Source organism: Psilocybe cubensis, chromosome 4 (assembly GCF_017499595.1).
Source record: "Psilocybe cubensis strain MGC-MH-2018 chromosome 4, whole genome shotgun sequence".
In the NCBI taxonomy this organism is placed as follows: domain Eukaryota; kingdom Fungi; phylum Basidiomycota; class Agaricomycetes; order Agaricales; family Agrocybaceae; genus Psilocybe; species Psilocybe cubensis.
This window is the reverse complement of record NC_063002.1, coordinates 4053400-4069641: the sequence shown is the minus strand read 5'-3', so window position 1 is coordinate 4069641 and position 16242 is coordinate 4053400. Positions and strand designations below refer to the sequence as shown.

The following is a 16242-nucleotide window of genomic DNA, read 5'->3' as shown; positions in this document are numbered from 1 at the left end:
ATAACACGCGGAGATCAAAAGCCAATCAGTAATGACATCAATCGAATAAGGTTTATTCCAGTCAATAACCAATTTTATCCATAAAATGCGGTTAAACAGAGCCTCGCCCACTTCTCAGAATGCAAATGGAGAAAATCATGGCGTTTAACACGAGACAGAGATGTCCTAATGATGGCTTCGTCTGCATTCCAGAATATTCCACTTCTCCGACGACCTCCTTGGCCTCATTGTTGCCAATGCGGGTTCTACAAAAATCCGATGCTCCCCGAGACATGGTTCAGCATCTATTTCTGCTCTGAGGAAGCCGTACACTTCACTATATTGGGAGAACTTTACGGACCGCAAGTCAACATATATGGCCAAGAGGTATGCGACCCTGAATCTTTATCGATTGGCTTATATGCAGACAATGCCAGGCTGCCTGATGGTAATCAAGCCCCAAGTCGATCCACCACCATGGCCAACGTTGTCAGGACAGCTCAGACTGGCAATAGTTGGACCGTCAATGAGTTAGACGCTTACAATATCACCATTGTATCTCAAGATGCTGCTACTTTTTTTGGTGTTGAAGAGCTCACCGTTCCCGAGCATCTCAGCGACCTCCTCACCAATTTGACGGCCGAAGAGGCTGTAGAGGACGACACCTACCAAGTCCTCCGATACATGGATCTCGCCATGAACCCTATTCCGGGAGAAGAGTCAGCTGTCGTAGACTTTTCTATGCAACTTTTATGGAAATTGGGTTATGCGGGTAGGAAGGTCGGAAGGGATCTTCGTAGTCGAAAGGATATTTCCCTGCTCACGTGCGGAGAATGGTGGCACACTCGCACCGACCTCTGCGTCATGGACAACTATGAAATCCTTCTCATCGTCCAAGAAGATAAACGCCACATCAAGCTTGCGGACCCGCACTCCCAACTCATCGCAGAGGCTATCGCAGCTGTACAGCACAACAACCGCGTTCGCAACTTGCTTGGATTCAAGGAACCGCTCGAATTTAAAGAAATGGCGGGTATTGTTATGATAGGAAGCGCCCCAACTTTCTTCAAGATCCCGGTCTCACGCGATTTGCTTGATGCAGTTCAACGAGGCTCGTTCCCAGCCACACCTACCGTCGTCGCCATGCATCGCCCCGTCATTAAGCGTCCCCTCCGCCGACTTGCAGAAGGAATGCGCCCCCTCGACAACCGTAAGGCCATTCTAGGCTGCTTCGAGGCGTTCAAGAAATTCGTCAATTGGTAAAATATTGATTCTCGCTTTCTCCGTCTCTGGTAAACCTCTTAAAGTACCTGCCTGCAGATTGATCATCTCACTTTGTTCATTGTCCGATTCCGTGAGCAAAAGAAGCTCACAATAATTGCCTCGTGTGGGTATTCTTTTCTTTTGGGTTTGTTTCTGACAGTCAGTCCGACCACGATCTCCTGCCAGGTGTATATTTATGGGTTCCTGCAAGTTTTCTCGAAAGTCCCTAAGCCCTGAATCATATAAATTGCAGCAATAAGTACGCTGTCGCCGCAGACCTCGAGCTACCAGAGCATACTCGGGTGAAATAGATATCTGTTAGTCCCGATTGAACCTTTGATTTCATGATATTCTGCCCGCAAGTGAGTATCGTGTTATCCGCCTCATTGATACAAATCCGTATCATGTGTTCCCTCCTCAACACAGCTCCTTGCAGATATTTCCTGACGTTCTAGAACGATTGATATCGAAGTGCCTACGTTGTGTTGTGTTGGGTACTACTTTGTGCGTCGCTCCACGCCCTATTGAAACAAGGTGCCAAGAATAACTTGCCTTCGTCACTGCTGGTCCGTGTTACTTTTCCCCGTTAATTCGAGCCTTCAAATATCAAAACAACTCAATGACCGTGGATGCTGACATAATCGACAAAAGTAAGCCACCAACGATGTACGCTAGTCTGAACAAACCAGATTACACCGCCCGCCTGCGCATTGAATTCATAATCCGTGTACCGGAGAACGACCCATGTTCTGCCGTGGTATTTATAAGGTCAAAATCAAACACAACCATGAACTACTGTGTTATTGTTATCTGCTTTTGGTGACCTTTTGCTTTCCTTTTTTTACTTTCAGCTTTTGATTGGACAAGTACTTACTCAAATTTGATAAAGCATATGTGTTCATCTGCCTAATACCTCGTTACGACGTGATGATGGCGTGCAACCTTTCATCCTAATGCTACACTAGGAGGTAATCGACAGATATTAGGGGCATATGAGTGGTTGAGAAATAACACCCTCGTTAACTTTTAGGACCTGCGCACCTGGCATCAGGGCGTCAAACTCGAGAAAATTGTCATCCGGATCATGCTTCAACGGGTAAATCCCTTTGCCTGCCTCACGCAGTTATATTTTTTCCTTTAGCCAGAAGCTGATAATGCTGATAGATTTCTGTGTATAATTGGAAACGATACAACTCGACGCTTTACTACTCGTGGTTTCAGACCAGAAACTATTCCCAGAAACTATAAAGAGCTGGCAGGTGGTAAGTGTTCACAAGGCCTTAGAACAATCATCAATTTCCAAGTTCATCCGCTGCTCTCTGGATGTTAATTTTGCTACTGCAGTAAAGTATACAGTAGATTATTCTCGACCGTGTAGACCTAAATCCCTTGTTTACCTTTATCAGAGATGTACAACCGCTTTTGTGGACAAAGGAAATAGCATCCACCATTATTCGACACCGAAGGAGTAAATTTCCCAGAACCTTGGCATGTATATATGGTCCCAAAATATCCATGCTCTCAGAGGAAGGACTGCATGCCTGCTACCTCTGAGACCAGACATCCCAAACCAGGACATTCTCAGTCATCATGACTTACAGAGGCCAATCGGGTAGAAGCAACTTTCAGGTGGCAGTTGACATTTAGCTCACTCTATTTTGTCGGAGCTGCGTTGACAGGTATGTCGTATATACTCGGGGGACGAATCGTCATTTTCAAGGGCCACTATTTGACAGGTTTGGACCAATGATCGTCGCTGATAGCATCGGCTATGTACCAAGGAACGTACCGGCGGAGCGGGTTACGCTGACTAGATGTTTCTTTTCCTATGCCGACCCGAAAATGTGTCACACAGCGCGAGGTAGATCACATTTGTCTTGCATCTCTCACGGACTTCTCGTGTTGCTTTCTACTCTGTTTGTGTTTCACCATATCCGGCGTGTTGGTATTACTGGCATAATATCTATCAGGGGCTTGCAAGTGTCGATCGATGGGATGGAGCAAAACGGAGCATCCAAATCTTTATTTGACATAAGCCTAGAAAGCTGATATAGCAAATATCTGAGTTTACTAGACACGTATTCCGTCATTTTCAAAATGTGGGGTAATAACGTTAACGTGCGAAGTCGTTCATAACGAGCAGGCCACCTTCAAATCCGCCTCTTGAAAGCTACGACATAAAGTAGACATGATAGTATTAGAACTAAACAAGTGGTTAACTGCATACAACTCTGGAACGTGTAATATACTTTCTCACAGTACCATTTCGTTGGGTATTGTTTATAAACTTGGAAAAACCAATTCCCTGGTTGGGTTGCAGTCTGCCTGTACTACGCTCCAATATTGGCCACTACTTCACACAGTTGAATTGCACGATATCTAATTGGTGCGGAGTTTTTGCTTGCCGGTATTCCCGGTCAGGAACCCGGCTCGGCTTAAGTAACCGCTGAATGACCTTTTATGACCCTTAGCTTCGCATTCAAGTGTCCATCAATCCAAATGATATCATCAAAGTTGGTTTCAAGTACTTACGGACTTGATAGATGGAGCTTTTTTCTGAGTATATGTGCAAAAAAAATGTACCCTAGTGATGACTTGTAATATTTCATCTTAAAACGAGTCTTTATAATTGACCCAGAACAATTACGAAGGTTATCTTTGAACGTTTCTAAAATGTTGAAACAGACACCCATAGAAACAAAAGTCTATGTCCTCACTGCGCCTTCGCAAAAATGTTCATACCCGTTGATCTCTGTTCAAGTAATTATTTTTAGATTAATACATTCGTATTTCTGAACCACATGTCCACCAAGGGGTGAAGCCTTGACCGGAATGCCCCTATTAAGCTCGCCTTTGTGGAAGTCAAATTTCGGAACCGATCCCATGGGTTCTTGCTTCTGCTCGGGTGTTTGCGCCAAATGCCAGCCACGCGTAGGTACGAAGCAGAAAAGACTATATGCATTTCTTTGCGTCATTAAGGTCCACTGTATATTCGGCTTTTTGAAGCACCCGTTTGGCATGTAGGAGACCTCTTTTAACTCATGTATTATCATTGAAAATGTTATCTATCTTGTTTATCAAATACATAGCTTTGGTACTTTACCAATAATGGAAGTCTTCTTTGGTGGTCGGAGTCGTCGATTCGGGGTCTGTTTCCGGTGTCTCTTGTGAGTTGAAAAAATTTGTGTGTATAGTTTCGAGCGGTTTGTCAATTTCTCTCACTGTTGTCTCTTCAGTCGCGAGAGACACACTAATTTTAAAATCATTTCTCAGACACAAATTTCACACGACCGTGTTACCGTGTCCTGCCCCTTACGAATGGTGCATAGTTGAGGCACTGTACCTTCAATTGATATAATATCAAGACGCCAAATTTTCGTCATACTATCAAGACAACGCCACAACCTCAACACTGTGAAAACCTCTCATCCAGTTCATGTTTGCAATGAGACTTCCTTTAAAATTCGAAACTTCTTATCGTGAGTATGATGTTATATCCTTCGCATCCTACGAAAACATAACGAGAGCTATAATTAATCGAGAGCAAAGAGAAAGCTTGATTCAAACCACGTAGACCAAAAATAAGCGACCCAAAGTTCAGGATACTTCACATGTCTCTCTTAATTTAGGACATGAACACTGAAAGAATATGGCATTCGCTAGTGCTTACTATCATCACTTGCTCGTGTAGCCAAAGTAGAAATGGACAATGTATCTCACAGAAAATAGTATAAGAGGAATGGCGTTGTTGTGGTAGAAAAGTCAAGGAAACTTTCCTCTCTTACATTCGACCCCGAGATGGCTTTCAAGAACGCTCTCGCTGCTCTTGTCTTGGCTCTTCCTCTCGTTACCGGTACGTCAGGAGTTGTTAAACCTTTGTTTATTCTTTACTGATTGTAGACTCACAATGCAGGTCTAAGGACCAAGAGGACAACATGCCCTGATGGTGTCAACACCGCCATTAACGCAGCTTGCTGCAACCTCTTCCCAGTTGTCCAGGATATCACTGAGAACCTGTTTGAGAACGAATGTGGTGATGGAGTTCGTGCACCATTCGAAGCATAATTGTGTTGTTTCCTGACAATGAGTTGTCTTTAGGCTCACGGAGCCCTTCGTCTTCTGTTCCACGATGCCATTGGTATTTCTCCAACCGTCGGGTAAGCAATACCTTGATTTTGGTGCTGAATAAGTTTTGACTTTCGCAATGTCTTGGTGAACAGTGGTGGAGGCGCTGACGGCTCAATCGCTGTCTTTAATGAGACCGAACTGACCTTCCATGCCAACACCGGTATCGACGATGTCCTCGATGCACTCGGCCCATTCCTCATCAAGCATTCCGACAAAGTCAGCGCTGGAGACTTGTAAGTTTTATCATATCACAGCATAATGTACTACTCACAAAAAATATAGCATTCAACTCGCCGGTGCAGTCAGTCTTGTTCAGTGCAACGGTGCACCACGCATTCCGTTCTTCTTTGGCCGTGCACCGCCCAAGGCCGCGTCTCCCCCCGACCTGGTTCCTGAACCTTTCGACAGTGTTCAGAAGATTCTCCAACGCTTCGGCGAGCTCGGATTCAGTGCAGAGGAAGTAGTTGCTGTAGTTGGTGGATCTCACAGTGTTGCTGGTGCAGATGATGTTGTACCAAACTTGCAGGGGTATGTTTAAATTTCTCGAGCACGGCATTATATTTTGTCTAACCTAAATTACTTTAGTGTTCCTTTCGATCAGACCCCGGACATGTTCGACAGTAAGTGAATTGGCTGTCCAGTTACTGTTTTTATATTGAAAACATTTGCAGCTCAAATCTTTGTTGACGTTCAGCTCCGTGGAACCTTGTTCCCAGGGTACGTTCTCGTCCACGACTGATAAGCGTCATATAGCACTACTTACCATTATTGTACTAATAGACAAGGTAACACTCAGGGCGAGGTCGAGACTGCAGTTCCCGGAACCGTTCGCCTTCAATCCGACCATCTCGTATGTAACACTTTCATCTCTCCCTGATGCACTTGTAATAACAGATACATTCAGCTCGCTCGTGACTCTGCTACCAACTGCCAATGGCAATCTTTCGTTAGTAAGTAAAATTACTACTTGGATATTTGCATTACCTTATAACACTCTTTGCAGACAACCAAGCTAAGATGGCTCAGGTCTTCGGAGAAGCCGTCCTGAAGCTTTCCCTTTTGGGTCAAGACAAGAGCAAGGTCAGATTGTACAAAATTTTATATGACTTACGAAACTAAACCATATATTGCAGCTTATTGACTGCTCTGAAGTTATTCCACCTGCTATTCCATTCACCGGTGGTCCTGCTAAGCTCCCACCTGGCCAGACCATGAGCGACATCGAGCAGGCTGTGAGTCGAAGTACACCTTGCCAGGCCATCATACTAACTTCCTTTAACAGTGCGCAACTGCCGCCTTCCCATCCCTTGCCACTCAACCCGGCCCCCCAACCACCGTTCCACAGATGTATGTCAATTAATCTCAATCATGAAGTTCTTCGCTAACATTTATGCACTATTTCAGTCCCCAGCTTTAGACAATTTCATCCTTGGTTTCTTGGTGTATTTCTTATCTCGGTTTCTTTGGTCTCGGTTTCTGGTTGTCAGGGTGTATCATTGGTCTTGGGTTCATTGTTTATCGGTGTCTCCTCGCCTTTTTGTATTACCACACTATATAAGCCAATTTCATTTTTTTAGAGTCAAAAACCCATATAGTTGGACTTCTGTACGCATCTGTACACATCTGTACAAGGGATTAGCCAGGAACTGAGAAATGGTCGGTACGAGCCTAGACTTGGTCTGAGCCGAAGCTTCGGACTTCGAAAATGTGATTATGTAGTCAGAACGGGATTGATGGTCGCTTACCAATTGGTCATCAGCAAAATTATAACTCCGAATCGTGCCGACCATACAATGCTCATAGCCACGCGATGCCGCTTGTTAACTCAGCTGATGGGAAGGTGGTTTGGACCAAGTTTGGACATACATTTGTTCACCCATTTTCCTATTCAATTTCTGTGGAATTCAGTGTTCAATCCGAAAACTGATCACCTATAGTACACGTAATTTTGTGCATTTCTGCACAGTTGGTGGAGTTGACGGGACCATTGATTTGAAATAAATTCTCTCTAAAATCTCCTTTTTCTGTTCGTTTGGTCGCGTTAAATTTCTCTACATAGTCTCACAGAAAGAATACATTTATGATTGTATGTGTGGTGAATAAAAAAACAGGACTGTGAGCTATTGACATAGGGTAACATACCAAATAAAAGTGTACCCACGTCCATTGGCAATACTTAGTATTAATGACTAGTCCTTAAAGCTTAAAGTCTCAAAGCCATAGAGCAACAATTGAGTAAGGATATTTTGAAGGCGACCAACATAAACGTATCAGTGTGAACAGCCAATGTAGCAGTAAATTTCATACATTTGCTCCATTTTCTCTGGCTTGCATCTCAAAATCCATATCTAACATTGATGTACCCTCCGATGTAGTTGCGTTTGAAGCAGGGTGATCAGCCGTTTGAGCGGCAAATGTCGGCATGCCTGCGCTGTAAATGGTACCATCGTTGTCTCTGACAGAGGGACGTTGCTTCAGGATAAGAAGTAGAACTCTAGTTGAGAGCACGGAATGCATGACTCTTTGCGGACTATTTGAATGGTCTGAGATATTTCTATGCACAAGCAATATATTTTGGAGGTAACTTACGTTGCAAGCCAGTTAGCAAATTTGGGCTGTTAAAGGTTGCAATTAGTATGATATTAGAATATGTGATCAATATTTCCCCTCACCGGTCCAAGGATTGGGACCAGTATATTCGCAAGGGATATTACTAATTAGCAGTCTTTAGTAATGCAGGGTAATGTCGTGCTTGGTACTAACTTAAAAGGTACGCATAAAAGTATAGTCCTGTAGATAAATTAGTAGAGTTCTGTTCTATATTGGTCGTCATACCGTTTGAGTACATTTCAGATATCCAATCCTCCTGTGAGTACCGCACTGTGAAAAAATCAGTGATCGTCTGTTTCCGACCTCCAGGGTGACGCACTATGACGATACGCCTTTACACCAGTCAAGACCGCTATAGCTTTATGCCAATAACGTCAGACCCATCTCGACATTGGCATATAGGGTAAACCTACTCGTTTCCAGGCATGTAAGAAGAATGTAAGCAAAGATAATGATTGTTCCCGCATGCCCAAGAACACAATTTCCAAGTTGGTTTGGTATGTCTTTGCACCATAAATTATAACATGGCTAACAAGGCAAAGCATACTTGCAGGACTCACATTTTAGCGACTGAATCTCAAGCGCTGTCACTACCACAGCCGGAATCATTGTAATCTATCCATCCGAGTTAGGTGATTACTGTTGGAACCTTTTCGAAGCTTACGGTGCCTGCGATACACAGAGTGATGAGAACATAACGTTCACGGCTCCAAATAGCATATGTTCGTATAATCAGGATGACTGTTTCCGTATTTATGATACGTTAGTATTTTCAGATATGTAATAGCGTTACTCACATTCAGATAGTATGATCCCAATTGCTATGAGCCCTAATTTCGAGATAAATAACTTTGAAAAACCATATAAAAATGGATGTGTGGCTAGACTTACAAGTAACAGCTGTAAACTTTCTCATACACCCCTAATTGCTTCAATCAGTCATCATAATGAAGTTAGACAGAAATGAGTGGCTTCACTTCTGGGGAATGTTTTTCAAAAAGCACTGCGTAGTCCCATGTGAGGTCAACATTCTCGATAACCAGGAAAGGGAGTCACTTACGCTGAAGGGACAAGAATGTATCGATGAACGGAAGATACCTGTTCAGAACAAACAGAACGCTACCAAATGTCCATTTCTGAGTCCACACGAAGGATACCTTGGAAGAAAACGCAGATTAATGGTAGCGCAGCGGGAATAGCAGTTGGTGCTTAATACCTCCTGGTCGAGTAGACAAAGGTAATCGTAAACCTAGGTATGATAAGCGACATTAAGTGTGCCTCAGTGACGATTGCTCACAAGTAGCGTCCCGCATGCTAGAACTGATGCTGTCACTACATCCGGGTCGACAATATCCTATCACAGTTCAGTGTCAATGTGAGTTGTGTTAGAACAAACGAAACCTAAGAAGAAACCCACTTCTAAGGACATGCTAGTTACGTGTTCCAAAGGGGCCAAAGTCAAGGTGGGCACTCAATATTATACAATGCTAAGAGCCATACGTTTGGCAAGGGAAGAGCTGCTACTCAGTCTTACTGGGAATGCAGACTAATAAGTGATGAGAACATGGTTAAGAAACAAGTCTGACAACAGGATCGGTGCATGTGTCTTCCCATGAGGAACTTTTTTTGATGCTTTGATCGGAAGCATGAAGTGTCAACTCCTCGGCATCAAAACAATCTCCTGGAGCAACGCTCCACCCATGTAATTATTCGAGAGACATCGAAAATATCATTGGGTACTAATTCTTTCCTCCTCTTTTACATAGGATATTCAGGAAGGTCCACGCAGATGCTCTTGGATCATGGGCATATCATACATATTTTACTATAAAGTATATATAGAATTGCGAACCATGCAGCCTGTGGTCTAATTCTACCCAAAGTTATTAAGTTCTATATGTACAAGCCATTTCCATCTATAATGGTGGGAATTTCCATTTATACGATGCAGATAGATCTAGATCCTCCCTAATTGCTATCGGGCGCATGATACGGAGTAATCCAGCGAGGATGTTGGCATATTTGTAACCAGTTGCGGGCGGTACCATAGCCAGGTAACCAATCTTCATTCCTAGTCAACTTGAGTAACTCGTAATGTAAGTACACACTATCAATAAAAATTACCATCAATATTTTCCTATATGGCTTACGACCCCACGATCCAAAGATAAACCCTTAGGATTTTGCACTTCGCAATCCAGTCTGAGAATTGGTATGTATTCTTAAATCTACAAGGCTAGGCATCAGTGATCGTTGTTAGAGGCTAGTAACCCATCATCAAGCCTGAAAGTCTCCGCAGCACTCTCCCTAATACCTGTCGAAGATGACATGAACATACTCCCTACCTCAGTTTAGCCTAGTGTGAATCCCCAAAGCCTTCAGCCTCATATTCTTGTCCTGTGTGAGAACGAGATTGAAAGATTCCTGAATAGAAATATAGGACATTTATTCGATATAGGTGCAAATAAGAGTCTCGCATCCCGGGTATACCAGTTCCGTAAAGCTAATCTCGAGAGCCACCCGATGTCAGTGGGCTTAGGCGCTGAACCGAAGTCTGCAGGCGGGATGGCAGGAAGTGAGCATCAGAACTGTTATTATTTTAAGATTGAATCACACGTACACGGATTGTTGGATTGTGTGCTGATATGCTTCTTCTCATATAAGAAATTTCACTCTATGCCCCTTTTCTAAATCCATTATAAAATTCATTACAAAATATAAGGGAATTGTGAACGAAACATGACCATGTTTTTCACCAAGTTCCAGACCGGTTTTCTTCAAAAACACCTTATGACCTAATCGAAAATGTCGTGGGAATCAGGGTGGGACAAAGATTCGACAGCCTCTCATTGGCGATGCAAAGGTTATCCTGACAGTCAACCACCATGCATGCTCATTCTATGTTAATCGCCATTCTTTCATTAGCCATAAGCGCAATCTCCGTTACGGACTCAGCGCATTCTCCTATTATAACTGCCACTCCTACGCGAGCATTGGCAAACCGCCAAGTCCAAACGCCTATCTTATCTACTCTGCAATACCCCTACACCGCATTACCCTACCAGGTATACCCTTATCAAGTTCTCCGTGGACCACAGTTTGGATACAATCAATGCAATTCCACAACCCTGGGACCTAAATCAAACTGTCAGACTCTTATTTTCAACGCACCGGTACGTTGGGCATGATTGCCTGTCACTGTGGTGGGCGCATCACTTAAATCAGAGCAGGATGATTTCTGTCTATGGGGATCACCAGATGCCAATGGCGAGATTGGAAATGTCGAAGCAAAAGTAGTCGCCTACTGCACAAAGCCATACCACGGCACGCGCCTCATTCCTCCTGATGCCATTACAGGTCTACAAGTTGGTGATAGTATGTGAATACTCACCTCGCCTTATATGCTAACTATATGTTACAGTGGATTAGAACATCCGCATATATTCAGGTCACAGGCTTTATTAACAACTCGGCTATTGGCCTCGATAACAAACCAGGAAATGGAGGGGAGCTCGATCCTCACGGCGCGGACCTACAAGGAAATCCACTTGGGGGAGTGGTATACTCCAATGGTACTGCAGATTCAGACGGACATAACCTCGTTCAAGTCATGAATTGGAATACGTGAGTTCACTGTATACCATAAGGCGATGTTAAATTATTTTTCCTAGTTTCGTTGGCGATGGTCAATTCTGTTTTAAAGCATGCTTCAACTCAGTGACATCTCCTGACTATTGTGAAAATCGATATGACCTTGTCGGGTGCACGTATAATATGCCGTCGGCTGCAAAAAATGGCGAGTTTACAGAATGCGATAGTGACCTGCAAGATGTCGTGGGTCAGGTAGTGAGCGGCTCAGTTAGTGCGTTACGGCGATATTCTTATGACGTGCATATAATCTGATGAGATATAATAGCGTCTACTTGGTCAATGCCCGATCCCTTAACTGCTACTCCGCCGTACCAACCTAGAGTGCCAGCGTCATCCAATTGTAAGACCTATCATGCTACAGATCTCTTTCTTGCGATGCCTACAACCTCTTCGGCGAGTAAATCGGCTTATGGGACTCGTATTTTTTATTGAATGAAATTAATACAGAGCTCGACGTCAGCATCTAGAACTAGCTCAGCTTCTCGACAATCTGGTGCATCTGTGTCCACCAGTCGCAGCGGATCATCAGCCGCAAATACGGGAAGCGTCAGATCTTCAGGATTGAGGAGTTGCTCTTTGACTTCACTCTTATACGTAATTTTGGGTTGTCTCGCTGCGCTCATGTCACTTCTATAACTTACATTGGAAGGTGGCAGAAAAAGACGACCAATTTCCGACATACATTCCTAAATTTGTTTAATCTAATCACATTCTATTTCCTATTGTATCACGAAAGCTCTACAGGCTAAACTGTTAAGACTCTTGATATGAAAGTAGCAATCATTTCTTTCCTTTAATTGCATTTCAAGTAAAAAGTTTAGGTTACTACGCTGACAATTAAATAAATCTATTATTCTGACTCTTATACACCCAAGTATTTTCATACGCCAACACCATTTTATCAGAGATTTGGCATAGTAGAAGTATGAATAGACATTGGTTAAGAAATCGATATGATTCTCCAAGCATGTGTTGTATATTCGAAGTTGTATTCTGGATTGTCCGTGTCGTGTGTAAATTATTGTAAATTTGATTATTCATACATTGAATATAACCTATTCTGCTTTCAAGAAATCTATTCCTGTGAAATACGCTCTCATCTGATTATATTGAAGATCGACAGTACCAACCCCCAAGGCATATAGGGGACCAACTTCCGCTCCTTGCCAACCCCACAGGGATCTGTGCAAGTATAAACTGTATCAAAAAATGAGGTAAACAACGATCTCTATCAATATGGAAAAATGTGACGTGGAGGCTTACCCCCTATACGAGCGTGCTTTAGATAGACAGATGCTAGCTCTTATATAGACCTGGTCATCGTATTCTAGAAGAAAGATGTATCAAAAATGGAAGGTTTGGATAGATTAATCAGAGCTGTAGACGTACTAGGCTGCTTATAACAGTAAGCTTAAACCTCCTGGAAAGATGAATCAGGTCTATGAGCGTGGGAGGAAGAATTGGCGGCATTGTAATATCTTGAGAACTCAAATACGCTGTATCTGTGAGCAAATATGCAGGCTAAAGTTAGTAAATCGGAGACTTTGAAGGTGTTTAATAACTCAGCTTACCAAAGTTATCTGGTAATGAACTTGACGTCTCGGTCGAGTTATGGATGAGTTCTATCCGAACTTTTGAACGGTTATATAGGGGTCCGTGCATAGCGTCTCCAGGATGTAAAAAGCACAGACCTGGTGAGAACGTGTGATAAAGAGCTCTTTCAGTAACTGATTTAGACACAATCTCCTTTGATAAAACCATATTCCATACTGTACAAGGATATTAGTGCTCGTTAGTGCCCATTGTCCTTGTAGCATCTACCCGACAAACGACGGTTGACACGCGTAGTCATAATCATAAAATTTAGCCATAACATACCGATAAACTGTGTTTGTAGATTGATTTTTAATCTCAATGGATGATTGTAAGACTTTGTATTTTTCAATATTGAACAAAGAACATGTATCGTGGCCCCAGCTTCCTTGGTCGCAGCACTACAAAGAACAATTGTTTTAATACTGCCACTGACCTCTTTGTTACATACATTCTTCACCGTCAGACATACGCAGAGAATCAATTTTTTTATGAACTAAATCATGCTGGAACTGAACTTTACCCGTAAAATGCTTTATCTCTCACACACACTATCTGTACTGACCAATTTTATAGGGGTCCGAGTTCGGCAGCAAAGCTCAGAATTAGAAATCGGAGAAGTTAAGTCTCCACCCGAAACCAGTCGGCAATCAACAAACACGTGTCCCGGATTTATTGGACACTCCTCGACGTCAGACCAGTCTGACTCTGACACTCATCATCAAGCGCTGTAGTTTTATAAGCTGTATTCAATGTCCATTTGTCAAAATAAAGCAGATTGGAATGTATTTGACTACGCCACGGTGGACGTTAGGCAAACCGAAAACGAAGCTATAGAATAGCAAAACAACCAATAATAGCTAACATTGATCAAGGAAACTATAAGTGTACTCTGTACACCGACCCTAATAGTCTATACAGCTGGGTCTTGACTTACTTCAAAATTGTAGAATGTTGAACCGATCCTTCGGAGTCACGTTAACATACCCTAACGCTGTCGAATCAGAGTTTTCCTCCCCACCGGAAGACTTTCTCTTTCCAATGAGCACTAATTTTCCCCATGAGCCAATTCTCAAGGACGGAATACGTGTGCATGACGATGGGGCAATGTATTCCTCGGCACATTCCACGATTTTCTTGCAGACTAATTTGCGGTGTTCGAACATTCCCGTTCCACAGCATGGCCCGCGGCCAATATTGGGAGTAGACGAATCCAACTCGATAATTTCAACATCTGGCATACAGTGAATCGCCATATTCACAATCCGACCCTGAGAAGGAATTTATGAGAGGTTGTAAGTATGGCGTAGCTCAAAGTTAATTACTCACCACAGGATTTAAATCAGTAGTAGACGTCTGAGTTCGACCGTTGCTAGCCACATCAATATACCTGATACTCATCGCCAATCGCCGTAGTTTACCGAGCTTCGAGATGTTGTCATGATTGTGAGAGCCATAGCACCACAGCCCTTCATATGGGGGATCAACTTCAAATTCCTCCAATGACTGAAAATGGTTTTCCAGGTACGATCCTGTGTAGAATTGCTCCGCCATGGCATCACTGGAAGCGTCGGTTGTGAAATTATTTGGTTTCAAAAGTAACTCTTTCAGGCCTACATATGTTGAGAGATATTTCAGAAAAGCGTGAGTTACGCCATCGATGGAGATTTCTGTAAGGTGTATTCCGGCGGCAATGAATGATTCCCAAAGGCCGACGGGGTCTACTTTGAACAGGGTTAGTGAGGTTAAATGGGTGAGGTGAGGTGCGCAAATCTTGTCAAGTAGTAAAAGACATGACGTCAATTTGATATGGCGAAGACGAAGAGGTTCCATGGTAGTTGTTTGATGTTTGAGAAGCTCGCTGAAGCTTTGAGGAAGTCCTGAGTCATTTGGTATTCCGTCAGGATTGAGGACAAGTTCGATAGAGGTAAGTTCAGGGTTACGAACTACCGCCTTAGCGACATTGTCCACTATTGCACTTAGGCGCGTTGATGAGCACCTATGTGTATATACTGCTAGCTCTGATAAAGTGCTTAGTGAATCCAGTTGGAGGGGAATGTCAAAATCGTTAACATGAAGTCGAATTCGTCTCAAAACTGGAAGTTCCTTGAGAGCGTTCATCACAATATGGTAGACGTTTTGGCCGTCTTGTGCATTAGGACCCCACCTTTGAGATAATAGTGTAAGAATGTTATTGAACAGGTTGACTATGTACTCACGTTACAGTATGAACTGCACGCAAAGAGGTAATTGCATCGTACAGGTGGGAATGGACTTTGTCCTTGGCGGTTTTTATTTCGAGAGGACTATTCGGATGTTGATTGACGGAGTTGGTCGTCTTCCGGAATTTGAACGGATTGAAAGACTGCTTGTATTCAGGAGACAGAGTCCAGATCGTGAGTTCTCTAGTAAAGCGACGTCCAGGGTGATTTAACCTCGCTAAACTCTCGAGTTTCTCAACTCCTTGGTGAATATTGTTTCCGTTCACATTCAACCGAATCTTCCTGAAAACTCGCGGCTGTAGAATCTCTGCCATATTTGTACAAGTCAGACGAAGCTGCTTTACGTCTGCAAGTTCCATCTGATACATGAACCGAGGTTATACCCTATTCACTAATCAGAATAAGTGGATAAAACATACCTTTTCACTAATGACCTGTATTAGTTCTGGTGAAAAAGTCGAAAGGACGTTTGTTGCTTGCAATACTTGCATAATGATGCAAATTCAGGGATAAAATGTGGACGGTTGAATCACGCGTAAGTAAAGAAATATTGACTCGATATAGATGGCGGTGCCGGGAGAATTGTAAATATGATATAGAAACTTTTGTAGAGACAACTGTAACCTGGGTTAGTTGGTTGTACAATGTCAGCATATTACGGTGTTCGAGAACCGCGAGCTCTACGATTCTCATTCTCAATCATCAAACTCCGAGTTACATGTGACTATCACAGATCACATGTGCTTGCAGCCTTTGCACTGAGCCTGGAGCGCCACTTATCGACTCTCGTTAGACT

General features: G+C 43.1%; 4 protein-coding genes across 4 annotated transcripts; 3 read left to right on the top strand and 1 right to left on the bottom strand.

The window, feature by feature from the left end:
- Positions 1-456: 456 nt before the first annotated feature.
- Positions 457-1242, top strand: JR316_0005476 (uncharacterized protein; the record flags this gene model as incomplete). The annotated part of the gene is made up of 1 exon (XM_047891234.1): positions 457-1242. The coding sequence occupies one exon, from the start codon at positions 457-459 to the stop codon at positions 1240-1242; it is 786 nt and encodes a 261-aa protein (XP_047750995.1).
- A 3798-nt stretch (positions 1243-5040) lies between these two features.
- Positions 5041-5908, top strand: JR316_0005475 (Versatile peroxidase VPL2; the record flags this gene model as incomplete). The annotated part of the gene is made up of 5 exons (XM_047891233.1): positions 5041-5095; positions 5156-5283; positions 5341-5399; positions 5463-5603; positions 5653-5908. The coding sequence occupies 5 exons, from the start codon at positions 5041-5043 to the stop codon at positions 5906-5908; spliced, it is 639 nt and encodes a 212-aa protein (XP_047750994.1).
- A 4957-nt stretch (positions 5909-10865) lies between these two features.
- On the top strand, positions 10866-11608 carry JR316_0005474 (uncharacterized protein; the record flags this gene model as incomplete). The annotated part of the gene is made up of 3 exons (XM_047891232.1): positions 10866-11153; positions 11211-11345; positions 11402-11608. 3 exons carry the CDS (start codon positions 10866-10868, stop codon positions 11606-11608), a joined length of 630 nt encoding a protein of 209 aa, XP_047750993.1.
- Positions 11609-14162: 2554 nt separating this feature from the next.
- Positions 14163-15760, bottom strand: JR316_0005473 (uncharacterized protein; the record flags this gene model as incomplete). The annotated part of the gene is made up of 3 exons (XM_047891231.1): positions 14163-14495; positions 14554-15391; positions 15444-15760. 3 exons carry the CDS (start codon positions 15758-15760, stop codon positions 14163-14165), a joined length of 1488 nt encoding a protein of 495 aa, XP_047750992.1.
- Positions 15761-16242: the final 482 nt, after the last annotated feature.